General features: G+C 41.0%; 1 protein-coding gene, 1 non-coding gene and 1 pseudogene across 2 annotated transcripts; 1 reads left to right on the forward strand and 2 right to left on the reverse strand.

Moving 5' to 3' along the window:
• Positions 1 to 1,172: 1,172 nt before the first annotated feature.
• Positions 1,173 to 2,696, forward strand: LOC132230623 (probable dimethyladenosine transferase). Its single transcript, XM_059688365.1, has one exon. It carries the CDS (start codon positions 1,258 to 1,260, stop codon positions 2,194 to 2,196), a length of 939 nt encoding a protein of 312 aa, XP_059544348.1. The 5' UTR covers positions 1,173 to 1,257; the 3' UTR covers positions 2,197 to 2,696.
• An 11,102-nt stretch (positions 2,697 to 13,798) lies between these two features.
• LOC132232103 (U6 spliceosomal RNA) lies at positions 13,799 to 13,900 on the reverse strand. The gene has a single exon (XR_009452260.1). It is a non-coding gene; the product is annotated as a U6 spliceosomal RNA (small nuclear RNA).
• LOC132229375 (EKC/KEOPS complex subunit GON7-like) lies at positions 13,888 to 14,238 on the reverse strand (annotated as a pseudogene).
• Positions 14,239 to 15,600: the final 1,362 nt, after the last annotated feature.

Consider the following 15,600-nt stretch of genomic DNA (forward strand, 5'->3'; position numbering starts at 1 on the left):
TCTGTTTCTCTATCATCTTTCTTTTTTCCTTTTTAAAAAGTCTTTATTGTTGAAAGTATGACATATGTCCCCCTTTATGCCCTATTGACCTCTTCTAGCCCATTCCCACCCCACACCCCAGGCCTTCACCACCCTATTGTCAGTGACTATGGGTTATGCATATATGTATTCAAGTTCTTTGGTTTATCTCTTCCCACCCACCCATCCTCCCCTGCATTCCTTCTGAGGTTCAATAGTCTCTTCCATGCTTCTATGCCTCTGGATCTATTTTGTTCATCCATTTATTTTATTCATTAGATTCAACATATGAGTGAGATCATAGGATACTTATCTTTTTCTCACTGGCTATTTCCCTTAGCATAATACTGTCCAAGTAGATTCATGCTGTTGCAAATGGTAAGAATTCTTTCTCTTTTACAGCTGTGTAGTATTCCACTGTGTAAATGTACCACAGCTTTTTTAGCTACTAATCTATTAATGGACACTTGGGCTATTTCCAAATCTTAGCTATTGTAAATTGTGCTGCTATGAACAAAGGTGTGCATATATTCTTTCTGATTGATGTTGCAAGTTTCTTAGGATATATTCCTAGAAGTGGAACCACGGGGTCAAATGGCAGTTCCATTGTTAATTTTTTGAGGAAATACCATACTGTTTTCCACAGTGGCTACACCAGTCTGCATTCCACCAGTAATGTACTAGAGTTCCCCTTTCTCCACATCTTTGCTAACACTTGTCATTTATTGATTTGTTGATTTGTTGATGGTAGCCATTCTGGTAGGTGTGAGGAAATACCTCATTGTCGTTTTGATTTCCATCACTCAGATGGATAGTGACTTTGAGCTTTTTTTCTTATCTCTTGGCATTCTATATGTCCACCTTAGAGAAGTATCTATTTAGGTCCCTTGCCCATTTTTAAAATTGATTATTTGTCTTTCTTTTGTTAAGTTGTATGAAGTCCTTGTATATTTTGGAAATTAACTCCTTATCAGATGTACCATTGGCGAATATGTTCTCCTTTGTAGTGGGCTCTCTTGTCATTTTTTTAAATAGTTTCTTTTGTTGTGCAGAAGTTTTTATTTTGATGTAGTACCTTTTGTTTATTTTCTCCTTAGTTTCCTTTGCCCTCAGAGATGTATCGGTAAACATATTACTATAAGAGATGTCGGTGGCGCGGCCGGCGGTTCCCACGTGGTGCCGTGACTGGGGTAGCGGGCTCTGGTCCTCGCCGACTTCCTGGGCCTGTGCGCTGCAGAAATGCCCAAGATCAAGTCTGGGGCGAGCGGCCGGTGCCGCGAGCGGCAGCAGGGCCGGGAGCTGAAGAGCGCGGGAGGACTCATGTTCAACACGGGGATTGGGCAGCACATTTTGAAAAATCCTCTTATTGTTAACAGCATTATCGATAAGGCTGCCTTAAGACCAACTGATGTGGTGCTGGAAGTTGGACCTGGAACTGGCAATATGACTGTTAAGTTGCTAGAAAAGGCAAAAAAGGTAATTGCCTGTGAACTTGACCCAAGGCTAGTAGCTGAACTGCACAAAAGAGTTCAGGGCACACCTCTGGCCAGCAAACTTCAAGTATTGGTGGGTGATGTGTTGAAAACAGATTTGCCATTCTTTGATGCTTGTGTAGCAAATTTGCCTTATCAGATCTCTTCTCCTTTTGTCTTCAAGTTGTTGCTGCATCGACCTTTTTTCAGATGTGCTATACTTATGTTTCAAAGAGAATTTGCTCTCAGACTGGTTGCAAAACCTGGAGATAAGTTATACTGCAGACTCTCAATTAATACACAGCTGTTAGCCGGTGTGGACCATTTAATGAAAGTTGGAAAGAATAACTTCAGACCACCACCCAAGGTGGAATCCAGTGTTGTAAGAATAGAACCTAAGAATCCGCCACCACCTATCAATTTTCAGGAATGGGATGGCCTAGTAAGGATCACCTTTGTTAGGAAAAACAAGACACTGTCTGCTGCATTTAAGTCAAGTGCAGTACAGCAGTTATTGGAAAAAAACTACAGAATTCACTGTTCGGTCCATAATACTATAATACCAGAAGATCTCAGCATAGCAGATAAAATACAGCAAATCCTAACCAGCACAGGTTTTAGTGACAAGCGGGCCCGTTCCATGGACATAGATGACTTCATCAGATTGTTACATGGATTCAATGTAGAAGGTATCCATTTTTCTTAGGTATCTGGAAAACAGAATTTTCAAACTCAAGAAAAGAAACTTGAATTATATATTTTTAATAATTTGAGAAGATATGTATGCTTTTCCTCCACTGGAACACTGTGCTTGACTATTTTTGATTTAATGTTATTATTACTAGTAATTAGTCCAAATTTCTAAGGTACTTAAGTCAATTTTAAGTTCCCAAGTTTTTTTTTTTCTTTTCGGTTTGTTTTTAATATTTAACACAGGGCAGGGTCCAGTCTATACATGATAATTTTCAAGAGCCATAGACACAACTTGACACTTAAACTTCATTTCTAACAGGTTGTTGTATAAAGATGTTACTCTATTGTCTATGTTATATATTACTGTGAAGACCAATTTAGGCCTTCAACTCTTTAGTCCTTTATTCTTCAGGTATAAAGTTAAATATGCTTAACTGAGTCACATATTCCCCATATCATTTATTATTATTCATATGTACAGTAAAACAATTTTCTTATATTTAAAAAAAAAAAGAGATGTCTGAGATTTTGCTGCCTATGGTTTCTTCTAAAATTTTTATGGTTTCACATCTTATATGTAAGTCTTTTATCCATTTTGAGTTTATTCTTGTGTATGGTGTAAGTTGGTGGTCTGGTTTCATTTTTTTGCACGTACCAATCCAATTTTCCCAACATCATTTGTTGAAAAGACTATCGTTACTCCATTGTTTGCTCATGCCTTCTTTTTCAAATATGACTTGAGCATAATGGCCTGGGTTGATTTCTGGATTTTCTGTTCTGTTCCATTCATCTACATGCCTGTTCTCGTGCCAGTGCCAGACTTTTTTTTTTTTATTACAGTGGCTTTGTAGTATAACTTGATATCTTGTATTGTAATTTCTCCAACTTCGTTCTTCTTTCTCAAGATTGCTACAGCTATTCGGGGTCTTTTGTGGTTCCATATAAATTTTTGGAGTGTTTGTTCTAGATCTGTGAAATATGCCATTGGTATTTTAATAAGGATTCCATTGAATCCATAGATTGCTCTGGGTAGTATGGACATTTTAATGATGTTGAGTCTATCAACCCATGAACACAGTATATTCTTCCATTTGTTTATGTCTTCCTCTATCTCTTTTTTCAACATCCTGTATTTTTCTGAGTACAGGTCTTTTACCTCCATGATTAAGTTTATTCCTAAGTATCTTAATTTATTTTTGTTGCAATGATAAATGGGATTGTTTGTTTAGTTTCTCTTTCTGAGAGTTCATTATCTATATATAGAGGCCTGATGCATGGGACTCATGCACTGGTGGGGGGCATGGCCTGCGGGGATCAGGGATCATCCTGGTCAGCTGAGTGGCTATGGACCCACCCTCTGAGTGGCTGCTCCTGCTGTGGGAGCACTGCTCAACCTGGTCACCTGAGCAGCACTCCCTTGGTGGGAGCACACTGACTACCAGGGGGAAGCTCCTGCATTGAACATCTGCCCCCTGGTGGTCAGTGTGTGTCATAGTGACTGGTCAATTCGTTGTTTTGGTCGTTCTGCTGTTCGGTAGCTGGGCTTTTATTATATAAGGTATGAAAGCCTAAGTGACTGGCCAACTGTCTGACTGTTCGGCCAACCAGTAGCTATGACGTGCACTAATGACCATGGGGCAGATGCTCAATGCAGGAGCTGCTGAGTGCAGTGGCTTTGCAGCTGTGGTTCTCGGGTAATGACAGGGTGTGTCACCCAAGAACTGCCCTCTCGCAATTCGTGACCCCTTGGGGGATGTCAGAGAGCTGGTTTTGGCCCGATCCCCGCAGGCTAGGCCGTGGGACCCCCCCCCCTCCCCCAGTGCACAAATTCGTGCACTGGGCCTCTAGTTGATGTATTAAAATGCCATAGATTTCTGGGTGTTGATTTTGTATGCTATGTTTTCTATTTCATTTATTAAATCTAGTAGTTTTTTAATGGAGTCTTTAGGCTTTTCTATGGACAATAGCATGTTATCTGCAAATAATGACAGTTTTACTTCCTCCTTTCCAATTTGGATGCCTTTTATTTTTTCTTCTTCTCTGAGCACCATGGCTAAGACTTCCAGTACTATGGTGAACAAGAGTGGTGAAAGTGGGCATCCCTATCTTGTGTTCCTTTTCTTAGAGGAAATGGTTTTAATGTTTGCTCATTGAGTATGATGTTGGCTGTAGTTTTTAATATATGGCCTTTTATTATGTTGAATTTTGATCCCTCTATTCCCACTTTACTGAGAGTTTTTATCAAAAAAAGGTGTTGGATTTTCTTCATTGTTTTTTCTGCATCAATTGATATGATTATGTGAATTTTTGTCTTATAATCTGTTTATGTGCTGTATCACATTTATTGATTTGGGGATATTGTACCAGCCTTGCATCCCTGGAATAAATTCCACATGGTCATGATATATGATCTTCTTAATTTATTGCTGGATATGATTTGCTGATATATATTTTTTAAATGCCTTTTTATTGTTTCAGAGAGGAAGGGAGAGGGAGAGAGAGATAGAAACATCAATGACGAGAGATAATCATTGCATGTCCTACACTGGCGATTGAGTCCAGCACCTGGGCATATGCCCCTGACTATGAATCAAACCAGGGTCCTCCCATTCATAGGTCAGCACTCAACCTCTGAGCCATACCAGCCAGACTGATTTGTTGATATTTTGTTGAGGATTTTGGCATCTATGTTCATCAGGAATATTGGCCTATAAATCTCTTTCTTTGTAGTGCCTTTATCTGGTTTTGGAATTAGCTAATGCTGGTTTTGTAACAAGAGCTTGGAAGTGTTCCTTCTTGATTTTTTTTTGAATAATTTGAGGAGGATAGGTGATAGTTCTTCTTTGAATGTTTGGTAAAACTCCCCTGTGAAGTCATCTGAACAAGGACTTTTGTTTGTTGGAAGTTTTTTAAATTATTGCTTCAATTTCATCAGTAGTTATTGGCTTAATCAGGATTTCTGATTCTTCCTGACTGAATTTTGGAAATTCAATTGGAAATACAATTGGAAATTCAATTGGAAATACAATTAGAAATTCAATTGGAAATACAATTTTTCTAGGAATATGTCCATTTCTTCCAGGTTGTCCAGTTTGTTGGAATATAGTTGTTCATAGTATTTTTTTTTTCCATGAACCTTTGTATTTCTGTGGGGTCAGTTGTTACTTTGCCTTTTTCATTTCTGATTTTGTTTATTTAGGCCCTCTCTCTTTGTTTCTTGATGACTCTGACTAGATGTTTATCAATCCTGTTTATCTTTTTTAATAACCAGTTTTTGCTTTTATTGATGTTTTGTATTATATATTATTTTTGTTTCTATGTAATTTACTTCCTTGCTGATTTTTATTATTTCCTTCCTTCTACTCATTCTGGGCTTTATTTTTGTTGTTTTCTTTCTAATTCTTTAAGTTGTAGGGTTAGACAACTTATGAAAATTTTTTCTTGTTTTTTGAGGTAGGTCTGCTATGAGCTTCCCTCTCAGACCTGCTTTCACTGTGTTCATAGATTTTCAGTTGGGTGTTCATTTTCATTTGTTTCCAAGATGTTTTTAATTTCTTCTTTGATGTCATTATTTAAAACTATGCTATTTAGCCTCTATGTGTTTGTTTTTGAGTAGTTGATTTCTAATTTTATTGTAATTGATTTCTAATTTCATGCCATTGTGATCTGAGAAGATGCTTGATATGATTTAAATCTTTCTGAACTTGTAGAAACTTAGTTTGTGTCATAACACATGGTCTATTTTTGAAATGTCCCCTGTGCACTTGGGAAGAATGTGTATTCTATAGATTTTGGGTGAAATACTCTGAAAATGTCAATTAATTCCATCTGATCTAGTGTTTTGTTTAGGATCGCTGTTTCCTCATTGATTTTTTTTTGTCTAGAGCAGCAGTTCTCAACCTGTGGGTCGCGACCCCTTTGGGGGTCGAACGACCCTTTCACAGTGGTCACCTAAGGCCATTGGAAAACACATATATAATTACATACTGTTTTTGTGATTAATCACTATGCTTTAATTATGTTCAATTTGTAACAATGCAAATACATCCTGCATATCAGATATTTACATTATGATTTATAACAGTAGCAAAATTACAGTTATGAAGCAGCAACAAAAATAATTTTATGGTTGGGGATCACCACAACATGAGGAACTGTATTAAAGGGTCGTGGCATTAGGAAGGTTGAGAACCACTGGTCTAGAAGATCTATCTAATAATGTCAGTGGAGTGTTAAAGTCCCCTACTATGATTGTATTGCTGTCACCCTCTTCCTTAAAATCCTTCAGAAGTTTTTTATATATTTGGATGCTCCCGTATTGGGTGCATATATGTTTACCAGGGTTATATCCTCTTTTTGGATTGACTCCTTTACTATTATGAATTGGCCTTCTTTCTCTCTGGTTATGGCCTTCACTTTGAAGTCTATTTTGTCATATGTGAGTATACTACCCAGCTTGTTTTTCATTTCCATTTGCCTGGAAATTTTTTCCCCATCCCTTTACTTTCATTCTGTGTGAGTCCTTTGTTTTGAGGTTGGTCTCTTATAGGCAGCATATATATATAGATCATATTTTCTTATCCATTCAGCTACCCTATGATTTTTTATCAAAGCATTTAAGCTTTTTATCTTTAAGGTTATTATTGATAGGTACTTATTTATTGCTATTTTATACTTTATGCCTGTTTTGTTCTCTTTCTCTTTATTTCTTCTTCTTACATCAGTCCCTTTAGCATTTCTTGTGATGTTGGTTTGGTCTACTATATTCTTTTATCCTGTTTTTTGTCTAGGAAGCTCTTTATTTCACCTTTGATTTTGAATGATAACCTTGTTGGATAGAGTAGTCTTGGGTTCAGTTCCCTTGTTTTCTTTACCTTGTATACTTCCATTCCCTTCTGGCTTGAAGTATTTCTATTGAGAAGTCAGCTGACATTTTAATGGGAGCTCCTTTGTAGGTAACTGTCTGTCTCTCTTTTGTTGCCTTTAAGATTCTGTCTTTGTCTTTAATGTTTGTGATTTTAGTTAATATGTTCTAGGTATGGGTCTTTTGACGTTCATTTTGGCTGGAACTCTCTATATTTCCTGGACTTGAGTGACTTTTTCTTTTACTGGGTTAGGAAAATTTCCACCATTATTTCTCCAAACAGATTCTCTATTCCTTGCTTGGATTCTTCTCCTTCTGGTACCTCTATGATGAGAATGTTGTTGTGTTTTATGTTGCCCCAAAGCTCCCTTAAACTCTCCTCCTGCTTTTTAATCTTTTTTTTTTTCCATTTGCTGCTATGAATGGATGTTTTTTATACCTTGCCTTATAATTCACTAATTCATTCCTCAGTTTCTTCTAGTCTACTGTCGAAACCTTCAAGGGTGTTCTTTATTTCAGCTATGTTAATTCTTTCATTTGTGGGTTGTTTGTCTCCTCATTTTTGCTATCCCTTTGTTTGTGTGTCTATGTATTAGATCAAATTATTATGCCTCCCAGATTTTGTGAGGTGGTCTTATGTAGTTGGTGCTTTGTGGGGCCCAGTAGGTGTAGTATTTTAGATCTCCTGAGCTAGGTGCTCTAGGAGAGCCCATTATTTGAATTATTTGGGTTCTCCTCTTATAGTTGTGTTTTGAATTTTATTATCCTGACATGGATGGAATCTCCTCTAAGGTTGGCTGACTATATGGATCACCCTGATCATGTCATGCTAGCTGTTGTGAAGGTGTTGATTGAACAGAACAAAACACAATAAAAAAAATACAAAAGAAACATACATAAGACCCTTACAGCACCAACAAAAGAAACCACAAGAGTAGAGAGTTAGGAAAGAGAAAAAGAATGATAGATAAAAGGAAAGAAAAAAAAATACTAGGAGAAAACAAAAAGCACAAACAAACAAAAAAGCACAAAAAAACCCCTCAAGGGGGGCAGAATATGTAGATGCAGGGCTGAAACAAAGAAAGTAAGAATAAACAATTAGAAGAATACGGGAAGGAAAACAGTTTAAAATAAAGGAGGGAGAAAAGAAATGAGTAGATAAGAAAAAATTTGAAAAGAAAAATAGAGGAGAAAGCAGATAGTCCTATGTTGAGAAAAATAAAACATAGGAAAGCAGAAGAAAAGAAAAAAGAAAGAAAATAGAGAAAAAAATTAAGTAGTAAAAAGAAGAAAAGTGAAAAAAAAATTGAGTAGGAAAGGAGAATAGGGAAATTAGATATATGAACAACAGAGACTAGAATAATAACAAATCAATAAAGCAGATAAAAAAGACAAATATTAAAAGGGAAAAACGAAAGGAAAGAGAAAAACTCAAAAAAGAAAAGAGAAGAAAAAAGGAGGAAAAAGAGAAAAGGGAAAGAAAGGAGAAAAAAACGAAGTGGTGTTTGTTTTAGTCGCATTTAATGCTCCATGGGAGCTCACTTTGGATCCCACTTTGATTATCTATCTGCCATTTCTGGGCTTCCTGTTAGGATCTTAGGTGCTAACCACTGTCAGGCACTGTCTTTTGGCTTTTGGCAACCTGCTTGAAGCTCCAAGGGATCCACCAGTCCACTGCTTGTGTCTGTCTCCACAGGACTTGGTTGCAAGCAGGAGAGGCCAATCTGCCCCCGAAAGTAGGTTTGTTAGCCGCACAGGACCCAGGGCTGGGTCAGCAAACTTCCCCTGGTTCCCCTGGCTCCGCATCTTTCCACCTTTCCCTGCTAGCCAGCTGTCAATCTTAATCACTCAATAGTCTTTTTCTCAAATGGCCTTAGGCAGAGGAGGTGCTGTTTAGCTTTCAGGGAATATGGTGGTTATTTTTCTCTGTCCCAGAGCTAGTCCTCTGCGAATGTAGGACAGAGATCCTTGTATTGAGACCAACGGGGTCGGCTGGAAACCTGGCATTTTTATCAGTTCTCCCATGTGGAGAAAACATGAGTCTGGTTCCCATGATATTGGGGCTGATGGTCCCTCCCCCAATCCAGTCACTGATGGCACCTTGAGACTGTTCAAACCCACAGGCGTGGCCTCTGCTTTTGTTTCTTCTGAAAAGCTCAAAATGCAGGGTGGAAAATTTAATTTAGGGAGAAAACTAAGATGGCGGCATAGATAAACACCGGGAAATTGTCGCCTCACACAACAATTGAAGAATGCCGCAAGGGTCAGAGCAAACATCATCCAGAACAACAGGAAGGCTGGCTGAGTGTAATTTCTACAACTAGAAGAAAACAGGGGCACGCTGAGAGCCAGCGGAGCTGCGGAGGTGAAGTGCAGAGGTACGGCGGCGGCTCGTGCGCGCGGAAAGGGGGTGGCGCCTGAGGACGCGGCTGTCTTTTTGAATCACAAGCTCCCGACTGCTCTGAACTCCGGTTCCAGCGGGTCTCTGGGGACCCAGTGCTCATACGGGGAGAGGCTGGTCTGTCAGGCGGCAGCGGGCGAACTTGAGGGCGGCTTTCCTTCAGAGGTGCTTGCAGCCGTTACCGGGACACTGAGACACGCGGCTCTGGGCGCGGAGAATCACCATAGCTGCTTTCACCGCCCTTTGACTCCCTGAGACCCCGCCCCACCCAGGCTGCAGCAGAGGCTTTTGCATGTGAATGTACCTAACTACAGCCCAGCCAGGCAGACCTGGAACTTCCAAGAGAAGGCCCAAGGCCCCGCAGCGGCTTGCATTGCTTCACAGCTGAGCCTCTTCATGGCTCCTGCTGTGTGGCCTCAGGCAGGGGCTGAATTAGCACCTCCTTAGATCCAGGAGCCACTCTACCCAGTGGTCAGAGGGGGACCATTCTCCCACTTCAGACACACAGCTAATTCCCACAGCCAATTGGCCTGGAGGTCAATTCCTCCCAGTGATCCTACAACAACCAAGGTACCAAGAGTGCACCAAGAGTGTCTACCCCAGGTAACTGGGGAGGCTGAGCCACTGGGCCCTACAGGACACCTGGCGCGCAGGGCCACTCTATCAACACAGGGAAGCAGCCAAAATGCGGAGACAAAGAAACAGGTCACAAATGGCAGAAACGGAGGAAAGCAAATGACTGGATATAGAGTTCAAGGCCACGTTTATAAGGCTTTTCAAGAATTTTATGGAAACCGCCGATAAATTTAATGAATCCCTCAAGGAGTATAGTGAGACCATGGAGGACATGAAAAAGGACCAACTAGAAATTAAGCATACACTGACTGAAATAAAGAATAATTTACAGAGATCCAACAGCAGACAAGAGGATCCCAAGAATCAAGTCAAAGATTTGAAATACAAAGAAACAAAAAATACCCAACCGAAAAAGAAAAAAGAAAAGAGATTCAAAAAATATGAAGATAGTGTAAGGAGCCTCTGGGACAACTTCAAGCGTACCAACATCAGAATTATAGGGGTACCAGAAGGAGAGAGAGGGCAAGATATTGAAAACCTTTTTGAAGAAATAATGACAGAAAACTTCCCCTACCTGGTGAAAGAAATGGACTTACAAGTCCAGGAAGCGCAGAGAACCCCAAACAAAAGGAATCCAAAGAGGACCACACCAAGACACATCATAATTAAAATGCCAAGAGCAAAAGATAAAGAGAGAATCTTAAAAGCAGCAAGAGAAAGACAGTCAGTTACCTACAAGGGAGTACCCATTCGACTGTCAGCTGATTTCTCAACAGAAACCATGCAGGCCAGAAGAGAGTGGCAAGAAATATTCAAAGAGATGAATAGCAAGAACCTGCAACCAAGATTACTTTATCCAGCAAAGCTATCATTCAGAATGGAAGGTCAGATAAAGAGCTTCACGGATAAGAAAAAGCTAAAGGAGTTCATCACCACCAAACCAGCATTATATGAAATGCTGAAAGGTATTCTTTAAGAAGAGGAAGAAGAAAAAGGAACTCTTACCATTTGCCACAGCATGGATGGAACTGGAGAGCGGATAAATACCACAGGATCTCACTCATTTGTGGAATATAATGAACAACATAAACTGATGAACAAGGACTAATCCAGAGACGGAGAGGCATTGATTGGACTGTCGGGCCTTGGAGGGAAGGTAGGGGAGGGTGGGGGCAAGGGGGAAAGATCAACCAAAGGACTTATATGCAAGCATATAGGCCTAACCAATGGACACGGACAACGGGGGGGGGGGGGGGGGGTGAGGGGATGAGCGGGGGGGGGGGTAGAGGGTACACATATGTAATATCTTAATCAATAAAAAATATTAAAAAAAAATGCAGGGTGAACAGGCAGGGCACCCGTGGGTGGAGCAAGCTCTATCACATAGGATGGGTTTTTTTTTTCCTTTACCTGCCCTCTGGCTGCTGGGAGTGGCTAGCTCCACTCAGGAAAAATGGCTGTTTTGGTTTGGGGACCTATGACCAAATGCTCCTGGCTGCTGTTCCACCAAGTCTCTCTTGCAATGCTTCCCACCCCAGCCATTCCCCAGGCCCTTGGAGTCCATGTCTCCCTCCCTGCACTGAAGCCTCAGGTTAGTAGTTACAAATGAAAACTCCTGGGCTCTCAGTTTAGAGAAAAAAAAAAAACAATGAAAAGAAAAACAAACAAACAAAAAAATGAAACTACCACTTTCTCTCCATCCAGCTGTGGTCTAGGAGCTCCAGGCTCCGCTGCAGCCAGCAGCCCTGCTGCCTTTCACAGTTGATGATATGGGTGCTGTGGGTCTCAGATCTGGTGCTCTGGGTTGTGGAGCCCAGCCTGGGCCTCTATCTTCTGAGGGAATAGACTCTCCCATGGGCGGGAGTTCCCTCCTCCTCCTTGGCCCGCTGGCCTGCTGCCATGGGGAGCTGAGTCAGTGCCTCTTGTGACCTCGCCCTTCTTACCAGTCTCCAGGTGTTTTCTGTCCTTCCTTGATATCTATCATCTTTCTTTTATCTATCTATCTAGTCATTTACCTGCCTCTGAACATAGTGACGCTCTTGAAGGTAGACAGGGCCATACTCCTGAGAAGTGAATTTGAGAGAAAAATGTAGTTGTATTTTTAGAAGCTGAAATGTTAGCTCTGGAGTTTACACCTCTGCTCTAGTTCTTACTAAATGTGGCCCCATCACATTATGACAAATTCTCCATTTTCTGAGGTTTGCTTTTGCTCATACCCCCTTCTTCTTCCCAGAAGTTCTTATGGCAGTCACATCCACTGGGCACCTTTCTCTGACTCTCTTCCCCTCACCTGTGTTACAGGAAAGTCTGGTGTTGGCCCAGGTCTCACCACTCCTTAAGATCTGGATAGGATTAACTCAGGTCTTATTGCCCAGCTTCTCAGACTGGAAATCAGTGACCATCCCAATATTTCTCTGAATTTGTGTGTGTGTGTGTGTGTGTGTGTGTGTGTGTGTGTGTGTGTGTGTGGTGATTGTGCACTCAAGGTTACAATCGTGCCAATTTTCAACCTTGGACAAACTGTTTGATCATTTCTCTACATGTTGTGGCTTTCTATCTCTGCTGCTTTCTCTCTGGATCTCTCCCTTCATGATAAAAGTGATCTGAATTCTATTCAGAGCAGAAGAATATTTATTGAAGGTTTATAGGGAGTGCTTTTAAAAGCAAAGAACTTGTAATCCACATTACTCTTATTTTTTAAAATATATCTTTATTGATTTCAGAGAGGAAGGGAGAGGGAGAGGCATAGAAACATCAATGATGAGAGAGAATCATCAATTGGCTGCCTCCTGCACATCCTCTACTGGGGATTGCGTCTACAACCCAGGCATGTGCCCATGACTGGGATTGAATCTGGGACCTTTCAGTCTGTAGGCCAACCATCTATCCACTGAGCCAAACCAAATAGGGCCACACTATTCTTTATACTTGTCCTCCAGCTAGGATTTCTCATAGCTGGGCTATCAGTTTTTTCTCTTCCCTGCCCCCCAACCTTTTTTCAGGAATTCCCATCCTTGACTCTTCTTTCCAGCAACATCTGTCTCTCATGTGCCAAATCCTGACCCAGAAGTTTATCAAGTTGTTTTCCCAAATAAAGCCAGTTTTCTCTCAATGAAGACTTCTAGGTAGACCTCTTGTCTATTTAGATAAACCTGTTTTTTATTTCTTTATGCTAGCAACTAGCCCACTATAGCATAATCATCTGTTTCTGTTCTCTCTTTCCAAAAACCAGGCTGAACTCTCCCTGAAGGCCTCATCTTGTGTATCCCTAGTACTTGGCAAGGGGACTCATAAGCGCTCAGTAAACCCATCTGTTGCAAGACTGAATGACTGTCCAGAAGAGAAGAGGCAAATAGGCCTGTCGGGCAACATACCTGTGGAGGTTCTACTTCACAGTAGCCTGAGGGTCATACCAGGCAGCCTGTTGCTAGGTGATGGTGGAGTTTTGGGGAGGGATGTGCGGTGTGGCTTAGCAACATTTCCTCCCTCTCCTGTCACTCAGAACATACAGAACCAAACAATTCTTATGACAAGACTAAGTTTTTTATTTTATTTTATTTTTTACCTATATCACTTACAAATAGGTAAGATCCTTCCTTTTGTCTCAGCTGAAAACAGTTGTTGTTTTTTTCATTTCTAAACATTTATTTTATTATATCTTTCTTTGCTGGAAACAGAAGTTTTTTTCTTTGACAAAACTGTGCCAGAGGAACAAAACAAATGCTTTTCTAAATTAGAGCAGATGCCGATATGGTTGTAGTCTTTTTTCTTTTCTTTTTTTTTTAACGCATCACAAATTTGTGTGTCATCCTTGCTCAGGGGTTATGCTAATCTTTGTATTGTTCCAGTTTTAGTATGTGGGCTGCAGAAGCAAGCATGGCAGCAGTCTTTTACATTTCATACAAGCTACTGTTGAGATGATATTTTTGGCTGTTTTGCAGATGGTCCATCGGAGTTAGTTCTGTTATCAATGTTATTTTCATCTTCTGCATCATCTTCATTATCACCGTCCAAGGCCCCGTCTGGAGCGGCCGCCGCCGCTCTGTCCCACGCTTCCCGCTGCACTTGGGGGTCCAAAAGCTCGGCCACCAGCTCCCTCATCCGCCAGGCCCCGCAATAGGCCCTGCAGAGGGTCAGCGTCTGGGGCGCCTCCAGGATACCCGCAGCTGTTGCCGCTGCCAGTCCAGCCCCAGGTACTCGCCCCAAATCTCCATGGCAACCACTGAACATGCCACCCTGAAGCGGAAACCAGCCCGCAGCCGGCTCAGGCGGGAGAAGGGCAAAAACAGTAATTTTTAAAAGGACCACAAGGGCAATAAATATTGAGTATCTAAATATTTATACCCAAGAAGCTACTTCATCAGGTTAACTGGGGACAATGAGAGGATTTTTAAGGTCCCACAAGCTGCCTTCTGGTCCCTGCAGGGACTGCAGGAATTAAGTTGGCTGTGGCCCGCAAAGCTGCTGGCCCGGGTGCAACTGCGTTTCTCCTGCCAGCTCCGAGCTGGCGCTCGCTCACTGGACTGCCCTGAACCAGAGTGGGCTGGTAACCGAGGACAGAAATGCCTTCTGAACATGGGTCACATTTCCGTATTAGCTTAGCTTAGCTCAGGAAGAGCATTCAGATTTATAGTCCATCTGAAATCTAGAGAACCTTTGTATAAATATAAGTTTCTTGAAACACATGCACTGAAAAAGTTGCCCATGAGTCTGGCAGTCATAAATAAGGAAGCAGATTTCCCTCTGCCAGGGAATGCACATACACCCTGTGGCTGTTTTCCTTTCTTTTGCTTGTTTCTTAGCTTCCACAAAGGGAAGCTGGTGGGATCCTGGAATCTGGACTGAGGCTATGGAGTGTGGCTGAAGGAGGGCTCCTCTCAAGTCTCTGGGCTCAGGGAGGCCCCACAGCCTGGTAATATGGGGCTGGCAACTGTCCTCGTTGGAGAAGTGTCTATTCAGGTTTTCTGCCCATCTTTTAATTGAATTGCTTACCTCCCATTTTTGAGTTGTATGAGTACTTTATATATCTTGGAAATTAAACCCTAATCAGATGTATCGTTGGCAAATATGTTGTCCCATACAGTGATTTCCCTTTTCATTTTGATGCTGGTTTCCTTTGCTGTGCAGAAGCTTTTAAGTTTAATGTAGTCTCATTAATTTATTTTTTTTCCTTTTTTTCTCTTACCCTATGGGATGTATCTGTGAAAATTCTGCTACATGAGATGTATATTTTACTGCCTACATTTTTTTCTAGGATTTTTATAATTTATGACTTAAATTTAAGTCTGTTATCCATTTTGAGAGTATTCTTGTGTATGATGCAAGTTGGTGATCTAGTGTCATTGCTGTGTATGTACCTGTTCAATTTCCCCAGCACTACTTATTGAAGAGACTGTCTTTACATTATCATATGCTCTTGCCTCCAATGTCAAATATTAATTGAGCATAACAATTTAGTTTGATTTTTGGGTTCTCTGTTCTGTTCCATTTAACTCGATTTTTGGGTTCTCTGTTCTGTTCCATTTAGCTGTATGCTTGTTTTTGTGTCAGCACCAGGCTGTTTTGATTACAGTGGT

This window comes from Myotis daubentonii, chromosome 3 (assembly GCF_963259705.1).
Source record: "Myotis daubentonii chromosome 3, mMyoDau2.1, whole genome shotgun sequence".
Taxonomy (NCBI): Eukaryota; Metazoa; Chordata; class Mammalia; order Chiroptera; family Vespertilionidae; genus Myotis; species Myotis daubentonii.

Excerpts from the sequence above, each read along its gene's own strand:
- LOC132230623 (XM_059688365.1), top strand. The coding sequence starts at position 1,258 with ATGCCCAAGATCAAGTCTGGGGCGAGCGGCCGGTGCCGCGAGCGGCAG.